The 20,054-nt window shown below is 38.9% G+C and overlaps 1 protein-coding gene across 1 annotated transcript in view; it reads left to right on the plus strand.

Annotated features, from left to right (window-relative positions):
• Nucleotides 1-20,054, plus strand: part of si:ch211-186j3.6 (neural-cadherin) — a 303,408-nt gene that overhangs the window by 246,643 nt on the left and 36,711 nt on the right. The window contains exon 23 of the mRNA XM_058782964.1: nt 7,665-7,879. Coding sequence (XP_058638947.1) covers nt 7,665-7,879 — 215 coding nt within the window. The remainder of the gene's footprint in view (nt 1-7,664; nt 7,880-20,054) is intronic.

The following is a 20,054-nucleotide window of genomic DNA, read 5'->3' on the forward strand; positions in this document are numbered from 1 at the left end:
AAACACTGTAATTCACATGCATCAAACATCCAACCAACCAGGAGTGTTTTGCTCTCAAGGTCCTTTTTCTATTATCTGTATTTCATGAATATCACAAATGGAATTAAGAGTCACTTTCATTCATTCCATGTACCATGTCCGTGCTTCATTAGAATTAAGTAGATAAAGAAGATTTACAAATCTTTTGTAAATGTCCATCCGCGGGAATGGGGTCCAATGTCAAGCACATTTACTCAAAGACTATAAACCGCTTGTTAGAATAGTACTGAAAAATTTAGAAAATCTCATTACCCCAACCGCTGTTAAAATAATGATTAAAAAAAAAATCCTATTCCCGCAGCTACTGTTAGCATAAGGCAAAAACATCTTTTGGAAATTATAGATAGATTTGCGAGGAAAAATGGATACTGCAAAATACTGTATTTATCATAAGTAGGATGTTGAGCTTTATTGTGTACAGATGATAAAATGTAGAGCTAGAGTCGATTTAAACATAAACACTCTCAATCATAATTTAAGTCTAATTAAGCAGCATCCTTTTTAGATGATTGTCACCATTCAACAAATAATGACAGCTCCCCAGTTAGAGGAGGAACAGAATTTTGTTTCTAATGCTGTGTTTGTGAAATCATAGGTTTAGTAACTTGTTTTGTGGTTTTGCTTGAAGTCTGAACTAAAAGGATTTGTGTTATGCCATCCTATGCATGATGAGCAAAATCATCTGCCTTTTTGGGTTGGAATGTTGATTCAATTCCCAACTATTATGTGCATTCATAAAGCAAACATGAAGCTGATAAAGACTGTTTAGGAGGATGCTGCAAAAATGTATGTATTTGTCCCTAGTAAAAAATATCTATAAACATTCCAAAAATAACAAGTTTACTTAGGATAAAAAATAGGATTCCAAAAATAGGATTTGTTTATACACAATTTAATTTTGTTGCTTCAAAGTAAAAAGAAAAAAAAAAAGAAACGTAACTCAGTATGTATCTTGTAATACATATTGTTTGTTTAGATATGTTTACAGGAAATAAGACAAATAATGGTTAATACTGGAATAATGATTTTTGCGGTGTAGTTTTAGCAATAGCAAAAACTCTATGCTTTATTAAAATACTATTTCTGATAATCAGATACATGCATCACTCTACTGAGGGCTGGACGTTAAGATTTAAGAAGCAACATGTAGATAGTCAGGAAGCAGGATTAATGGTGGATTTGTAAATGGAGGACAGGGGGGGTTCTCACAAGCTAACCAATGGATTCCTCGTACTGTTTACGCTTTGCAGGAAATGAGCGAATGGGAAGGGGTGAAACCGACCAGAGGGAGTAAGAGGATTGTGTTCAGCCATCATGACTGATATTAAGACCAGGATTCAGTCGAGGAGATAAATTGGTCTGATTTAGTTCATCAAGCAGAACAGAGCTGAGCTTTTTTTCTATGAAGAAAGAACTGTTTCTATTTAAAGTGTTTTACTGTCTCTCTCTGGTGTTCTCTTTATCCCTGACTCGAGCACACACATAAAAGACACTCTTAATATTTTAGATATTGCTCAAATTGACCCCAGTGAATTGCATGGGACAGAGGCCAGTTCTGTTCTGCTTTAGAAGGATCTGTGACCCTGCTGCTGTTTATCAAAGGCTGTTGTTTCTTCAGGGAATAAAAAGACTGTCAAACTGCCTTTCTAGCTGTTTTTGTGCTGTTTAAATTTTTATTTACAAACAACTGCTTGCAAGAAATGCCCCAAAGAAACTCAAAATGCATGATCAGCAAACATTTTGCTCTTTCATTTTTCCGCTCCTTTGCTCAGTCTCTCCTCAGACCAGCATTGGTATTCTCTTTTGCTTCAGTGGGACTGTCTCTTTTATTGATCCTGTCACATAATTTGATCTCCACTTTGAATCGCCCACTCCATGCACCCCATTGTCCATCCCTTAAACCCTGACTCTTTCCAACGCCAGATCGCAGGGCTTATGTATTACTCAATCCTCAGCCTAAACAGGAGTCACCTGACATAGTTTCTAGTGAGTCTTTATGAAACTTTAGCTTAAAAGGGTATCGTTCCCCAGACAGAGTTACTTTATTGTATCGATTCGGGCAGTTGAAATGTTGTCTTATTGCTACCAGATTGGCTCCTCTGTCTTGCTAGATTTGTGTCTTGGGAGAGCATTAGTCGCACCAGGCTGGAAATTTGTCCAAATCCAGCTCGCTGCAAGGCTGACAGTAATCAATGGGCCAACATTAGGAATGTAATATCTGTGCCATTATCATGGAAAGTTTTCTCTGTGGTGTGCATTACTCTTCCATCCTGCACGTGTATCCATCTCAACACACTTGATGGATGAGTCGGGAATGACTATCTGACAGACCATCTGAAATCTTTGAGACAGATTCCTGTAAACTTTAGCATCTTATGAGAAAGCATCCAAAAAAATAAAATAAAAATAACTCTGATTTAAATTTTTTTCGTGTTTGTGTGCAAGTAAAAATAGATGTGTACTGGATACAAATGTTTATTCAGTTAAAGGTGCATTAAGTATTTTGGTGCTAATTTAAACTTTTATACATTAAGATGTGGCTAATCAGCCCAAAAGGAAAATATGCATAATTGATTATGTTCAGTGAAAGTATTTGGATCAAGTTACTGGTTTGGGAGATTCTTGACAGAATTATTAGATGCCCGCCCGACCAGTGCTTATTCAGCAAATGTTCAGTGAACACATCTATAGACTAGTATAGAATATTATTTTCTTGGCTTTAGACAATAATATCCTAATACTGATCCAACACTTTCCAAGAGCGTGTAGCTATGATCGGCATGATCAGGGACTTAACTTATGAGCAAAACAAGTAACCTTAAGTGTGATACAAAAAGACTTTATTAACTACACTAAACACTTAAACTATGCAACACACATACAGTTATAAATAGCGAGAGGGTTTTAAAGCTGAAGCAAAGTAAAGAATAAAAGCATGAAGTTATGCCAGTATTTGATATTCAGCCTGACAGCCTGACTGAAACATCAGTTTCTTAATTATAACGCACCTTTGTGAAAGGTGTAGGTGATACTTTGTATCAATTAATAAGAAAAGGTTTGATGTTTGCACATCTCGCCCTTTTTGAAAGGTGTTGAAGAGTCCTTTGAAGACTTTTAGCTCAGCATCATCTTCACGTCAGAACTTTTAATTCTTCTGGAAGTAATCTTGTGATCAGTGATTTTTTTAGAGCATGAGAGTGTCACATCCTCAGCAGGTGAGTGAGCCAATGAGGAATTGTACTTCAGCAAAATATAATGTAAATAAGCAGTCAGGAAATTAAAACGACTACTCTTAGATACCAAACATGCTACACATTTTGATCTTGATTAACTACAGTTCTAAAATATTCATTCAAAAGACTTTGGAATAATACATAGGCAAACAATATAAAAGGAAAATCACGAGATAGGAAAATTGGATGAAAGTTTATACATTTCTCAAGTGGCTAAATGTAGGTAAAGGATTATTTTCATTCTCTAAAATGTATTTGGGTTGTAAAACTGCCTTATCGTGCTGATGTGTCTTTGTTGATATGCTAACCAGAGGCCTGGTTTGGCATCTGGGTGGTCTTTGCAGTTTGGGGTTTTTCCACTGACATACTGACGCCTTGTTGGGTAAGGGGTAATGATGAGGATTATGTATTAAATATAACAATTAATTGCATGTCTGATTTCTCTCAGGCAGTAAAAATAAGTTGTTCTTGAGCAGAGTAATAGGCCACGCACACACTGCAGATAAATTTGATTGTGATTTCACAGTGTAGTGCTTAAATATGTTCTGTACACACACAGTTCAGTAATTTATGGGAGTGACAACTGCATTGTGCAACTGAATTGACTAAAAGAAAAATGCCGGTGGTGACAACTGCATTTGCAGAAATTCTACACAGTTTCGAAAATGAGTTCTGTTGTACGCACATAACTCTCGTTTAGGGGATTCATTCCGTTATTTAAATGCTGTTGTCACTCCTAAAACATTACATTGTGTATGTGGCCTGAATAGTGTCACTCACATGAAGACTGCCCCCATAAAGTTTTAAATTATGTATCCTCCCTCAATGTTTTTCACCATGTTAACATGACGTGACCCACCGTGTTTCCTTTAAAAGTCAAAGGGAATCCTCAAGATCGTTGGCTGCTGCCTCTGTAGATATGCTAGTAGTGAAGTATTGTTTGGTGATGTGAAAAATGGAAAATAAGACAATCTACTATATAGACAATGGGATAATCAGTATCTGTATGGCCAAAGATGTAAAGGTGTAAAGTCAGACAACAGAAACCATATAAAATAAACAAAATGAGTGTAAACACTGGTGTGACATACACTAGGTAGAACGATTTGATGATGAGTAGTGATGCTTCTTTGCTTTTGGTTTATATTCCTGTAGTGTCATGCTAGGTAGCTCCGCCCACTGTGCGATACAACTGATCAGAAATCCTCATAGCTCTGTGTTAAACATTAAATATTATCCGATTATCTGTAATTGTGTCCTATCTTGCAGCAGTTTCATGTTCAGTGTGGACAGACAAATTGTTTGCTGCTGGAATTGCTAGTGAAGACATGCCAGTGATAATCAGGAGTTGATGTAGTTTGACGGTCAGTCCTATAAACAGATCCTCGCCTGTCTTCTGCTATGGCATGTTGTTTTAGTAAACATGGGAATAGTTTTGATTAGTGCACAAAGCAATTAGAGCACTCATGACGCGTTTGATTGCTTTATTGGGTGCATTGACCTGCATTGTCTCAACTGTCATAAGTGCACAGAGGCCGTCATCCCATGTCATTTTCCTTTCAATCCGGCAATTAGAACTGCAGCTACAAGGGAGACAGTGAGGAGAGAGAAAGAAACAAAGAGCAAGAAGACAGACACATGGAGGATAGACGGCAATAGACCCATGCATTTTTCAAAGACTATGATTAGACTTGCCAAAGAGGCACTGAGGCAGGGGATCTGAGGGCACAGCAGTGCTTGGGTGGCAAACCAAAAGAAAGCAATTTGTCATTGATGTTTCTGAGCAGATGATGCTGTTTGTGGGGCTGAATCGAGAGCGTGCGCAACAGGTGGGGCTGATCCGTCAGAAAGCAGAACAAGAGAGCTGTTGATTACTGTTTGAGTCATGCCAATACGAATGCATATGAAGTGTATCTTTCATATGGAAATTTTTGATGGCAAAGAGATGCACAACATCAGACTTGTATTGTATGGTCTAGTGTGGTTCCAGTTTTATAGAGGATGATGTTTGGGAGGTTCCCTTAATGAGAAAATCCTCAAAATAGAGCCTTAAAGTGCCCATATTATGCTCATTTACAAGCTCACAATTTTGTTTACGTAGTCTGCTAGAATACATTTACATGATTTAAAGTCCAAAAACACATTACTTTTTCATACTTTATATTGCTGCAGCACCTCTTTTCACCCTCTGCTTTGTTTTAGTTCCTTTCTGAAAAGCACAGTCTACTCTGATTGGTCTGTTGTGATTGGTAAACCACTTAGAGCATGTGTCAAAAATGCAATGCCCCTTATGCCAAGTTCACGCTGCACGATTTCCCGATTTTTAACTTGCCGTCAGGTTTTGCGAAAACGCAGACAAACGCCCGAAATCGGAGGCAAATCGGTGCTCGTTCATGCGAGTGACAATCACGCAGTGTGAATTATCTGAGAGAATCGCCAGAGGGCGATTCACAATCCTGCTGTGTGAAATGAGTTCTGACTGAAAAATACATTGACGATGACCTACAGCCAATGAGAGAGCAGGATACAGGGCAGCAGGATGTTCGGGGAGGACTTTTTTTCTTTCTTTTTTATTAAGCAATTACTTATGTACAAACAATGTGGCAATATCAAAACATTTTTGCATTAGAATATACAGAACAGGTACAAAAAGATATATAGGCTATATATAGGCCTATATATGCCTAATATAATATATATACACATACAAACTATATAATTTCATCACTTTGAGGGCTTTTGTAGGCTAGAAATAAACTCATTATAAAATGCACAAAACGTTTGTTTCACTTTCAAGTACTTAGATTTGTGTATATAAAATTTTCCCAGCAGAATCATGTTGTTAAAAAGGAAGTCATCTTTGTTAATTATTGTGTGTTCGTGGAAGACTTATAGACCATAATATCAGCGTGTGATCTTGCGTTATTTCCTTATCATTTCTCGTGTGCGTTTGGCTGTTTGCGGACCAGACAGAGTTGTCGGCGATTCTTCCTATTGTAAAGTCATGCAGTGTGTAACCTCTTATCGCCGATCCATCATGCAATGTGAACACAGCAGTGACTGAATGCTATCCCAGATAGTCGTGCAGTGTGAAAATAATGGTGATCCGATGACTTTGAAAATCATGCAGTGTGAACTCGGCATTACTGTATGGATCATATCTGTGGTATCTATGGAAGTACATATAATGGTTTTTGGCCTTGAAGCAAAAAGCAGTGTCTCCTCATAGCAAAATCACTTACCTAAATGTTCTTTGAGGTTGGGCCAGTGGGCGGGTGTTATGCAAATGTATAACATGGTAACATTCAAAATCTGTATGGCATGCTTTATTCTGTGAAAAGTCATATTAAAGTCAGTGGCGTCCAATGTTGTTTGGAACCCCACTGACATTCTTTTGTGTTTTACTGAAGCAAGTAAGTCATACAGATTTGGAACAACATGAGGAGGATTAAATTAAGACTGATAAGTAAAGAACTATCCATTTAAGAAAGCATTCTGCATGGAATGCTATTCCAAAATTTATGGGCCATATAGGGAAAAGGTCCTACTTCCTTTTTAGAATTGGGATTATAAATATGTCAGTGGCAATTACTTAAATTAAGCAACATCACAATCATGACTGCTGCTGTTCTGAATATCAGCATTGCTGTGATTGACTTGTGGATATATTTGGATATAATGCTACCTATTAACTTTTCTTTCTTTCTGTCTATCTATCTACCTACAGTATTTTAGGGATTGTAAGATTCAACGATTTGCATCGGTGCATCTGCATAAAAGTTAATGATGCATTGATTTAAAAAAGTGTGCATCAGGTACAAGTTGGCAATTGTATCATGACCCACGGTAGCATTGTTTAGCATAATTTTTATACATATATATATATATATATATATATTTTTTTTTTCCATTGCACCATTTTGCATTGAATTGCATTGTGTTGAATTGAATCAAAATCAGATCACACTGCATCATAATGGGCTATTACATATGTATCTATAATGCATTGTATTGTTGGCTATGCATCGAGATGCGTATCACATCGGCCTCAGTTATGGAGATGAACATCCCTAATCTATCTGTCTATTATCTTGTCTATGTAAAAGCTCTTTACCAATTACCACTGTGTCTAAAATGTGCTACAGTATAAATAAAATGAAACTTCATAATAATATTGAATAACCTACATGTTTAAATAAAATGTTCCTGGTTCAGGCTTATTCAGGGCTGTGTAATACCACAATGTCTGACGACCACAAACCTTTTTGTCTTTCTCTTTGTCTATTAGTTTTTTTTCTTTTGGGTCCAGGTCAGTCCAGTAGCATGTGTACAAAACCCCAAACCCATACTGTTTTTAATAAGAGCTTTTGATTTCCTGTGTGCATACCATAGATGCCAGTGCCCGGCTCAGTTTGAGGGACCCGAGTGCCAGCAGACAAAACACAGTTTCCATGGCAACGGCTATGCTTGGTTTCCCCCTATAAGGCCATGCTTCGAGAGCCACCTCTCGCTGGAGTTCATCACAGAGGTGGCAGATGGCTTGCTGCTCTACAGTGGACCCCTCTCCCAGCTTCAGCCGTGGGAGCCGGAGGACTTCATGGCCATAGGTAACCTACACACACCCTCATCACAGGTCGAGAGGCGAGGGAAGGGTATTGCGAATGCGCAGGCAGAACACCGCTTCAGTTTCTACATCATTCTTTCATATCACAAGCTGAACCTCTGGCACATCTTCTCTCATCTCCCAGTAGGGCTACACATAGAGAGAGGGGAATGAAAAAAGGGGTGAAAATATGTTTATTTTAGACAGAAAGAGATGAAGAGACTCCTTCGCGTCTCTCCGGCAGGATTTAGTGTTTCTAATAAAAAAAGTTTTATTGCTGTAACATTTTCTTACTCAGGGGAGATCTGCTATCATCTAACAACCTAAACACAGAGAAGAAGATAAAAATACCACATTATTTCTGTTTGTTTGCGTTTGTGTGTCATAAATTCTGCAGTATCGCTGTGCTGGTGGCTTGTGTGTGCAGCCGTATTAGCTCATTAGGGGTTAACGAAGGCACTCATTATATCAGTAAAGGCTTATTTGTCATTCATCTGGGAGAATGATTACAATGGGGTATACACATTTAGAGCTTTAATGAACTCACAGATCTGCCTACGTGCTGAGCATACGTTCATAAGAGAGCTTGTGCTCTTGATCGTTTCGCTGATGTGTTGGCAAATGTTGATAAGTAGCAGATAAGGCCGTATGTGAGTATAATCAGTGTAAGGTGAGATGGAGAACATATGGAGAGAATGAGAGAGGAACGGATGGCAGACAGTGGATCTGAGGTGAGAAAAAGAGAGTGACAGGAAGTGAAAGATAAAGATTAAGCGAAGGGTACAACTGTGGACAGGGCTCCATGGTGGCTCCAGAAACAAAGAGTGCTAAAGTGGTGGAGATCTCCCTGAGCTTCAGTTTCAGGTCAGTATTAGGGTGAGAGTGATAGTCGGATGCCTCTTTTCAACCGTGGCGGAACTGCTGCTCAGCCAGGGATCTCTGAATATCTGTCATAACTGGTCCCTGATCCCATTGACTAGACTAGATGAATGATGACACACACTCGTACACCATGTCTAGACCAGCTGTGAGCGGTGCAATTGCGACACCACAGGTATGTGATTCTGTCACTGGATGTGACGCAACGAGACGAGTCCCCAGTAGTAAACTAATGCCCCATTCTATTTATGATGTATTGCAAACTCTTGTGCTACTTTTGGCATAAGGGATAAAATGGTCGCTTTGCAACTGTCGCTTTGACGTGTACAGTGTAGATAGCCTCAAGCGACAGCAGTCCCACCTGGTGAAGACGCGGTGTTAAAAATAAAGAGTGCTTTCGTAACAATGAAGTAGAAGAACCATTTTGGGATTCCCAGAGAATCTTTCTGTGAACAGTTAATTAAAGAATCTTTTTGTGAAGAATATTTTAACCTGTTGACACACTAGATTCGTGCCCTCGGGCCCAATGTCACTTTGTTTACCTTTGTTTACATTCACTATATAGGCAACTGCTCACAAATGTTATGAATGTTGACAAATTATACATGTTTTGAAAGGTCTATGAGTTTAGTGTGACTATCCAGTCTCTGTTTTATGATAGAAATGCTTTAGCAATAGTAATAAAGTCTTTTGTGTCAGAAGTGCATATGTAAACATGCAGAATCAAAACAAGATTTTATACATTCATCATAAATCAGCGATTTCTAGATGAAACTTATCCGTAACACTTGGGCAAATTGTTCAAATCAAGTGTCCATGGAACGACATCCAATAAAACTTTTTTCTTCAAAATTGTTAAATCTATGAAATATTGATATATTATCCATAGGTTTATGTCAGAATTCTTCTAAACAATCTGCCGTTCATCATCGTTCTTCACAAAATTATGCAATCTCAGCACAGTTTATGTTGTAAAACTGTATATTATCATATACACTAGACTCTCGACAACAAATGAGCCTGCCTCCAAAGTTTATTTTTCAAAGTAGCGCGATAGTTTTACTCATAGTATCCAAAGAGTGCCATCAGATTTTGTGACATCTTGAAAAGCATAGCCTATCATTCACTGTGTACTAGGGCCTTTGTGGTAAAATATTGACAGACAAACCTTTTATTCAATGTGATTCCAACATGTGTGGGATGTTATTGCCCAGGCATTGGACATCATGGTGTTTTATGGCTTTATGTACAGCTGTCTTGACCACTCAGCAGCGAAATCCCGCCTGACGCACATGTCGCTGCGAATGTATGTATTAAGATTTTAGTTTTTAATTATAGTTTTTTTTTTGTAGACTGAATGCTGCCTGCTGCTTGAAAGACTGGCCATCAGTGTAGGATTTGTGTATGCATGGAAAAAAAGATTGTTTTTGATTGCTGTCTGAATCGCCCATCAATGTAGCATTTGTTTATGTAGCACTTTTAACGTTATGAAATAGTTTGTACTTATTTTATATATACAGCTGCTGGTCATATAATTAGAATATCATCAAAAAGTTGATTTATTTCACTAATTCCATTTAAAAAGTGAAACTTGTATATTATATTCATTCATTACACGGAGACTGATATATTTCAAATGTTTATTTCTTTTAATTTTGATGATTAGAGCTTTCAGCTCATGAAAGTCAAAAATCAGTATCTCAAAATATTAGAATATTTACATTTGAGTTTGAATAAATGACCATCTCTACAGTATAAATTCTGGGTATCTCTTGTTCTTTGAAACCACAATAATGGGGAAGACTGCTGACTTGGCAATGATCCAGAAGACGAACATTGACACCCTCCACAAAGAGGGTAAGTCACAGAAGGTCATTACTGAAAGGTGTGGCTGTTTACAGAGTGCTATATCAAAGCATATTAAATGCAAAGTTGACTGGAAGGAAGAATTTGGGTAGGAAAAGGTGCACAAGCAACAGGGATGACTGCAAGCTCTTGTGAGAGCTTCACAAGGAGAGAACTGAACCTGGAGTCAGTGCATCAAGAGTCACCACGCCAGACGCCTTCAGGAAAAGGGCTACCAAGCCACTTCTGAACCAGAGACAACGCCAGAAGCATCTTAACTGGGCTGTGGAGAAAAGAACTGGACTGTTGCTCAGTGGTCCAAAGTCCTCTTTTCAGATGAAAGTAAATTTTACATTTCATTTGGAAATCAAGGTCCCAGAGTCTGAAGGAAGAGTGGAGAGGCACAGAATCCATGTTGCTTGAAGTCCAGTGTGAAGTTTCCACAGTCAGTGATGATTTGGGCTGCCATGTCATCTGCTGGTGTTGGTCCACTGTGTTTTCTGATGTCCACAGTCAACGCAGCCATCTACCAGGAAATTTTAGAGCACTTCATGCTTCCTTCTGTTGACAAGCTTTATGGAGATGCTGATTTCATTTTCCAGCAGGACTTGGCACCTGCCCACACTGCCAAAGCTACCAAAAGCTGGTTCAATGACCATAGTGTTACTGTGCTTGATTGGCCAGCAAACTCGCCTGACATGAACCCCATAGAGAATCTATGGGGTATTGTCAAGAGGAAGATGAGAGACACCAGACCCAACAATGCAGATGAGCTGAAGGCCACTATCAGAGCAACCTGGGCTCTCATAACACCTGAGCAGTGCCACAGACTGATCGACTCCATGCCACGCCGCATTGCTGCAGTAATTCAGGCAAAAGGAGCCCCAACTAAGTATTGAGTGCTGTACATGCTCATACTTTTCATTTTCATACTTTTCAGTTGGCCAAGCTTTCTAAAAATCCTTTCTTTGTATTGGTCTTAAGATAATATTCTAATATTTTGAGATACTGATTTTTGACTTTCATGAGCTGTAAGCTCTAATCATCAAAATTAAAAGAAATAAACATTTGAAATATATCAGTCTGTGTGTAATGAATGAATATAATATACAAGTTTCACTTTTTGAATGGAATTAGTGAAATAAATCAACTTTTTGATGATATTCTAATTATATGACCAGCACCTGTGTATATATATATATATATATATATATATATATATATATATATATATTGTGACGGATCAGTGGCCCTCCCCCTCATTATCATCACCACCCCGTCCCTTATTCGCCGCCCTTCACCAGGCTCCCGACTGGAGTGGGTGGATGAGAGGAGGGCGGATCAACGCGGGCTGGCGGCGTGTGATGAGGCACAGCTGGACTGAATGAAGCCTCATCACCGCCGCTGTTAAATGCCCAGCGCGCCTCTCCTCGGGAGACCGGTCTCTTCCCCCGTGCATGCACGCTGGTGTCCTCGTGGGTCCAGGAAGGAGCGTGAGGGACTTCCGCGCCACCGAAGACGTGAGCTGCCGAACCCGCGGTCCGGACGAAAGCCGCACCAGACACGGCCGTCGGACCAGGATGTCGGGCCGCATAAGTCCTGCCAAAGGCCGTGGACGACGTGTAAGAGCCGCCGCTGTGATGAAGCCGCCGCCTCGCGCCCGGACCCGAGTGGGAGCGCGTGCGGCCGCCGGACTCCGCCCCTTCCCTGGACCCTTCTCCTTTTGGAACACTGCCCTCCTGCACAAGCCCCGCAGCACGACGAGGACACCAGACCCCCCTGTTTATTTTGGACACTTCTTCCCCTGGACACGTTATTTTGTTAATAAAAGCCTCTCCGAGGCCTGACGCCACACCCACTGTGTCTGTCGTTGGCTCCTCCCGTCACTATATATATATATATATATATATATTTATTTTGATTTTATTTATTTTTTTTTTTTTAAAGAATGGTTTGTTATATGTGGTACATGTAAGAGCAAATGCAATAGCTTTTTTTCTAGCCTTCAGATTACCAAGGGACACTCTGGAGATCCAAGCGGCGGATTTTGGAAAAGGCTCCAACAGAGAACCTTTTGTGCAGTGGAAAGCTTCCATAGACGATAAAGGTTCTTCATGGAACCATCAATGCTAAAAATGAATATAACTGTGTAATCTGCTCACAAACAAACTTGCCACAACATGTTTTTTGGATAACAATTGAGTGTAATCATTGTAGTTCAGCCAAAAATTTTAATTCTGTCATAATTTACTCACCCTTGATGTCATTTTAAACCTAGTATAGGTTAAACCGGGTAGTTCACCCGAAAATGAAAATTTGATGTTTATCCAAGATGTAGATGACTTTGTTTCTTCAGTAGAACACAAACAAAGATTTTTAACTCCAAACCATTGCAGTCTGTCAGCAAAAAAACATACACAGACAAAACCAAATTAAACCCTGCGGCTCGTGACGATACATTGAGGTCTTAAGACACAAAACAATCGGTCTGTGCAAGAAACTGAACATTATTACGTAATTTTTTACCTCTGATCCGCCGCAAAGTCCAACTGTCCTGAGCGCGTTCAAAACAGCCATCGCGTGACGTGTCAATGTGCTCTGGCATACAAGGCCGCTGCTGGCCAAATGGGTGCCCTAAGCAGGATTGTAAATGTAACAGCAGCAATTACCAGGTTTAATATTAAAACCATACAAAACCATGGTTAATATTAGATGCGTTATTATTCCCGACATTAAAACACGTTATTAACGTCAACAACCAAAAAAGTTTCACAGGATTATGAATGTACCTGAAATTGATGCAGGGGCTTCGTTTTCAACCTTTTTTTTTTCTTTTCTCGGCACCGGATTGCTGTTGTCTTTTCACGGGCATAGTTGTATATCAATTATGATCATTTGTATTCAGCCGCAAACATGAGGTGCGAGCGGTCGCCGATACGGGAAATGGCACGTCACGTTTTTTTGGAGCAACTGGGATGATGCCCCCCTGGGAGTTGGTGCCCTACACAAACTGTGTACTCTGCATATAGAGAGCGGCGGTACTGCTGGCATAGTAGACGCATGCACGGAAGCGATCTGTCGCGTGTATGCGTCACTCATTGTTTAGATCGCTTCCGCGCATGCGTCAGAGCATACTATGCCAGAGCATGTTGACGCGTCACGAGCCGGCTGTTGTGAACGCGCTCAGGACAGTTGGACATTGCGGCGGATCAGAGGTAAAAAATGATATAAATACTGTTCAGTTTCTTGCACATACCGATTGTTTCATGTCTTAAGACCTCAATGTATCGTCACGAGCCACCGGGTTTCATTTGGTTTTGTCTGTGTATGTTTTTTTTAACTCTCAAAGCCGTGGGTCCCATTGACTGCCATTATATGACTGACAGATTGCAACGGCTTGAGTTAAAAATCTCCGTTTGTGTTCTACTGAAGAAACAAAGTCACCTACATCTTCGATGCCCTTGGGGTAAGCAGATAAACATATTTTCATTTTTGGGTGAACTATCCCTTACAGACTTCCATTTATTTTTGGAGTACAAATAGTAATATCTTCATTTCAGAAGGTTAACAAAAATCTTATGGGTTTGGAATGTCAGGGTGAGTAAATAAGAAGTTTGAGTAAATAAATTAGGATTCAGTTGTTTTTGGTCAACCATCCCTTTAATGTTAATAAACTAACAGTGAAAAAATCGTTTACATTATTAATCTAGATCAGCGTTAATTTCTACAATACATATAAACATTTTAAGATCTATGAATTAACATTAATGTATAATGAGCTCATATGAATTAACAGTAGTATATTCATAAATTAACATTAAGATTATAAGTCCTATAATAAAAACACATTTTATGTATATTCAAATATAAAAAATAATTTCCAGTTGCCAAGTGGAGTTCTTTTTTTAATTAATTTTTTTAAAGACATTATCAGTTCCTAGTTTGCAGGTTTCAGGAGCACTACAGAGGTGATTTTTCCACAACTTCTGCTGTAGAAATTTACCGATTGGATTTAAACTGGGCACTGGCTCTGGAACCAGCACCAGAAAAGGGGCGAGAAAGAGAGAGAGAGAATGGTTGGATGGGTCTAGTGAGGACATGCAGCAAACAGAGAGGAAATCTGAAAGAGGAGAAATGGAAACAGAGAAAGAGTCTAGTAGAGAGAGAGAGATAGGAAGAGCGAGGAAAGAGAGACATATTAAATAGATAAAATAAGTGCAGATTTGAAGGAACTGCTGAGGAGTAACAGTAAGTGGCACAGCTCAGACATGAAGTAAACGGAAAAAGAAGTTCATGTCTGGGTGAGAGGCGAAGATGGTGTATGAACGGAAAAGGTGGAACGAAGGAAGAATGCGGGAAATGAATAATGATGAATAGCGGTGCGGAGGACAGCGGAACAAGTGTAGCCACAGTGTGAGTCTCCATGCATTAGTTTCTCTCTCCAGTCCTCCTTGCCTTCACTCTATATCAGACCTTATTACTTACTGCTGTTCTTCACTGTGGCCTATTAAACCTTATCATTGGCCTGCTGCCTGCCAGTTTTACGCCTCTGCTCTTCTTATTAAAGACACTCATGACACTGATACTACAATGCAGTTGCATAGTGTACACACACCCAGGGGTCTCCCACACACATCCCTGAGTGCAGCAGATCATGTTGATGTGTCTGTGTGAGTATTAGTACTTCTGAGTTGTTTATGAATGCATTATGAATCTCTTAGTAGGCTGGAAACCAACTCATGACCTTTGCAATGAGTCCAAGGTCAAGTAGTATTTGTTTGGCTTTGATTTGAGGTGAGCCGAACATTGCTGCTGGTCAGTAATTATTTCCAGGCTGCATTTCAGCTGTAGGAATTTTGAGTTTAATTTAAAAAAAAAAAAAATTCAAATTGACATGAAATGCCTTTCTTGTCTTATCGATAATTCCAATTAAATTTGTGAATAACTTGAGTAAACATGCATTTTCTGTTTAAGCCATGTGTATATTAAGGCACGTAAATACTTTTGCCTTGGGTGATTCACACATCAGTCAAAGCACTCGAGGCGTAGCTGCGTACATTATAAAACAAGCGGCAAGCATGAAATCCACACATGGTGTCTCTATTAAAGAGCAACCGTCTTTCTTCACCTCTAGCATGAATTCATCCTCCTCAACTCACTTTTTCTCATTACAGCCCGGATTCATTTTCTCTAGACAACCTCTGACCTCTTCCTCAATTTATTTTCATTGATGGAAATGGGCACGGATACGTGCTTGAAGACTTCATGTCACATGGGTCTTATTGGTGGTTACAGTCTCTTTTCAATGTTAGACGAAGATTTGGGGGGTGAGCATGTCGAATCAATAGACAAATTAGAATGACAAATCTAATTTATTTGATTAAGGACATTTATTGAATGATAAGTAGTCTCATGAGGTCATTTGCCCATGATTGAACAGACTTGTGGTCATAGATGATGTACAGGGACATTGAAGAACATTCTCACCTTTTGTGAATAGATGGCGTACTTGATTAATTTCTTAGTTTGTCGAGGATATAAAGGTAATGCATCCTAGAAATTAATCATATAAAATGCACTTTTATCCTTATGTTGGTTTCCTTTAGAGGATCTTGAAATACATAGATACATAACATCTATTTAATAATTAAAGAATATGTTTATTAATATTAAATGAGAAATATATGACCTTAAATATGTTTTATTTTTCTCATTCTCATGCACATATACATAACTGGGTTCAGTTTGTTTTTTTCTTTTAAGAAATGAATACAAGGAAGGACACGTTAAATTGATCAAAAGTGAGAGTGAAGGTAGTTATAATATCACCAAAGATTTATCTTTCAAATAAATTCTGTTCTTTTGAACTTCATATGATCAAATAAACTTTTTCTACAAAAATATTAAGCAGCACAACTGCCGCTTAATATTTTTTAAATGTTTCTTGAGCACCAAATCAGCATATTAGAATGATTATTGAAAGATCGTGTGACACTGAAGACTGGAGTAATGGCTGTTCAGCTTTGCCATTACATGAATATATAACATTTTAAAATGTATTAAAATGAAAAACAGTTATTTTAAATAGGAATTATAATTACCGTTACTGCAATTTTGATCAAATAAATGCAGCATTAAAAAACTCCAAACTTTTGAAAGGCTGTGTGTTTATGTGTTTGCACTTTTAATGATGTATAATCAATATTTCTTAATATCTGTCAGAATTCATGATAGATAGGGTAATAAAAAATCTAAATAAAATGATCATATACAGTGGGCTGAATGTGTCAGCAAAGTTTGTGTTTATTTTCATTATCAGTTCATGAAATGAAAAAATGTAATGTAATTCATGTATTGCTGTGATTTAAAAAAACTTTTTTAATGTTTTTGGAACTGTGAGGTGTTAGTGACTCTGTTTGTGAGCTTTTGCACACACACTCACTCAGGAGGAGCGTCTGGCAGATGAAAGTGAGCGCAGAGATACAGTTACACCCAGAGTGTGATGCGCGCATTACGGTCAATTTACAGAAACCTGCTTCACGGTGAACCCTCTCAGACTCATCATGCCACAGCAGCTCTCAAATATCCCTTTCAACTTACAATATTTCAGCTCATTTCCTGAACCACTGATGGGAGGGCCAGTGGGTGGGGTTTCCAGGGTCCATATGCCACCGGCCCTCCTGTTCATCCCTCAGGACCTGCAAAGAGAGGCCATTTCTCATGCTTAAAAGGGGAAATGCATTTGGGAGCGGGTCTGCGGGGAGGAGGTTGGCCTCCCTTCATCTTCCCTCCCGCTGACAGAGGGATTAATGTGCAGTGATGTCGCAGGGAGACCAGCATGAATTAGGGATGAGGAGCAGAGAGCATAGGCGGACCCCTGTGACTGCAGAGGGATCGTTTCTGAGAGGAAAAACATGTTGCAGCCTAATTACATATACAGATTGTGTTCCCTGAGTATGACATTTACATATGTAACACGGAAAGTCCTGGCCAGCGGTCCAGACCAAACAGAGTGCCCACTTACCCTGCTTTTACTCTCCCTCTCTCTCGTCCTGGTTTTCATCTGTGTTTTAAGGTCATGACACACCAAACCGACAACATAGATCTAGTGGCGAAGAAAGCTGTGTTGCTGCTTCGTCTTGCGTGCTTCAGGGCTAAAACTTTGCACCATGCCAACTAGCACATATGTTTTGCTCCTGTTTGAGAGAAAATAACTGTCTATAGCAGCAGGTGGCAGTAGACTATATTCGTCTATTAAAAAGAGAAACCCGAAACAAATGTACATTCCTCAGTCCGGGTAGGTTCAACCTGTTTTAAAACACCTATTATTCAGTTTTGAAAGCTCTAAGTTGGGAAAATTATATGATCTAGGACCTTTATACACGGCATGGCATTGTAAAAACTAAGTTTATCCCTCACAACCTCATTTTCATCCATTTTAAATTCAATATGGCGTCTAACCTCACTAAGGTGTATTGGAATGCTTAGTTAAGATTACGTGAAATTAGTACTTCTTTGTGTGTCCTCTTGACTTTGTCAATTGCTTGCTTTCATTTCATGCTGATTTAACATGCTCAGTCGGCCAAAATGCCATAGACAGGGTCCAACTAGTGCAGACAGAGTGGAGCACACCTTAAAAACTGAGCTGACACTGTGTCTCACCCTTTAGAAACTTCCGATAGTCTCATCCTCTTTCTGTCTGTCTTATAGAGACACCTTCATTACTTCCCCTCATTTCAGTCTTCTCAAATCAATACCAACCTCAGACTTGTAACTTTTCCATCTCTCATTTTCACTCCTGTTGCCCTTCCTTTTTCAATCCCACTTCATCTGCACTCCACCTAAAATGTCATGTCAGCCCGAGAAGACATGGTCTCGCTCTCAGTCGGCAGCGCTTCATGTCTGGGACAGGATTGGTGACAGTGTCGGTGTAGGAGAGCGGTGTTCCATTCTCAAGGGCTTCCCTCTGAAAAGGGCTTCTCAGCCCAGATTACAGCAGCATGGCTCCTCACCCAGCATGTTCGCTGTTATCTCCAGCTCAACACTCTGATCCCATCGGGAGTTAGCCTGGAGACATCTACAGAGAAATAGGATGAGAGAGAATTCAATGAGACCATTGGAAACTGCCAGGATAGGAACCGTTTAAGAAACTCTGAGGAGTTTATATAGTTATTTCATTCAGCTGTATGAATCATGGCATGAAGTGTCTCTGTAAATATATAAAGGATTTGCAGTAGGTTTATAATTTCAATTTGTGAGATTTGAAATGCCCTAGCTGAGCAGACAAGGAGGGTTAAAAAACTTTGCAAGTTACATCTGCTGGACAAACAAACTTTGTCCCAAAATGACACTGTGTGTAGGCTGAGATTTGATACAATTGAGAGTAATTAACACAAGTGCTCACACTCACTGTCATCTTTGAGTTGTAAGGCTATGTTTAATTCCTGCATGGGAATTCAAATGAAATGGTGACACAATAAAAATTTGATTATCACAAATGTATTACATAAAACATTAATTTACACTGTTCATGGATAAGTAGTATATTTTAAAACTAATTAGAAGATGATAGATGTGGTAATGATATTTGAGTAAGAAGGAAACCAAATGTTCACTCCCAAGTGTGTGTGTGTGTGTGTGTGTACAATTTTAACATAAATGTTTCCATTTCATGCATTGTGCCAAATTTTCATTCGCAGTCCCTTGGCAAGTAATCATACACAAATGAACATAAAAAACAGACACATCCAGCACAGTAATACTTATACACATCCTATCAGAGCCAAGAAAGAACAGTAAAAATAATTTTCACTTAGACCACAGCCGTATCAGTCTGTACAAATTTGAGTTGACATTAAATATGATTTTAGTTTAAACATTTCATTAGATGTGCACATCCTTACATCTTCTGGTAGAGTGTTCCATTGAATAATAGCTTTCACTGAGAAAGACGATAACCCAAAGGCAGAATGACGAAAAGGAACAACACAGTTGCTAATTGATGATGATCTAGTAGATCTCACCGATACTGTAGTACTAAAATGTATTGTAAAAGTACTGAAGGGGCCAAACCATTTAAAATTTTATATACCATACACAAATCTGAAAAAACACTAACATTATCAAAGCTCAAAAAAATGTATTTCTCCAAGACCCTACAGTGGTGATATTGCTTAGGCTTTTTGCCCAGAGTTTTTAAATACTGTTTGTAAAGAGATTTTAAAGGTTTAATAACAGTTTCTCCTGCTTGACCCTGACATGTCAGACAATATGACAGATGAGAAAAGATGGTAGCATGCATAAAAGACTTGGCTACATCAGTGGGTAGACATTGTCTAATTTGTCTGAAGTTTATCAAGTTATATTTTGTAGTCCTCACCAGTTTCTTTACGTGCTTTTTAAAACTGAGATTTGGATCCAGCATTAAACCAAGATAATTAAACTCAGTAAGAATT

Source organism: Onychostoma macrolepis, chromosome 07 (genome assembly GCF_012432095.1).
Source record: "Onychostoma macrolepis isolate SWU-2019 chromosome 07, ASM1243209v1, whole genome shotgun sequence".
NCBI lineage: Eukaryota > Metazoa > Chordata > Actinopteri > Cypriniformes > Cyprinidae > Onychostoma > Onychostoma macrolepis.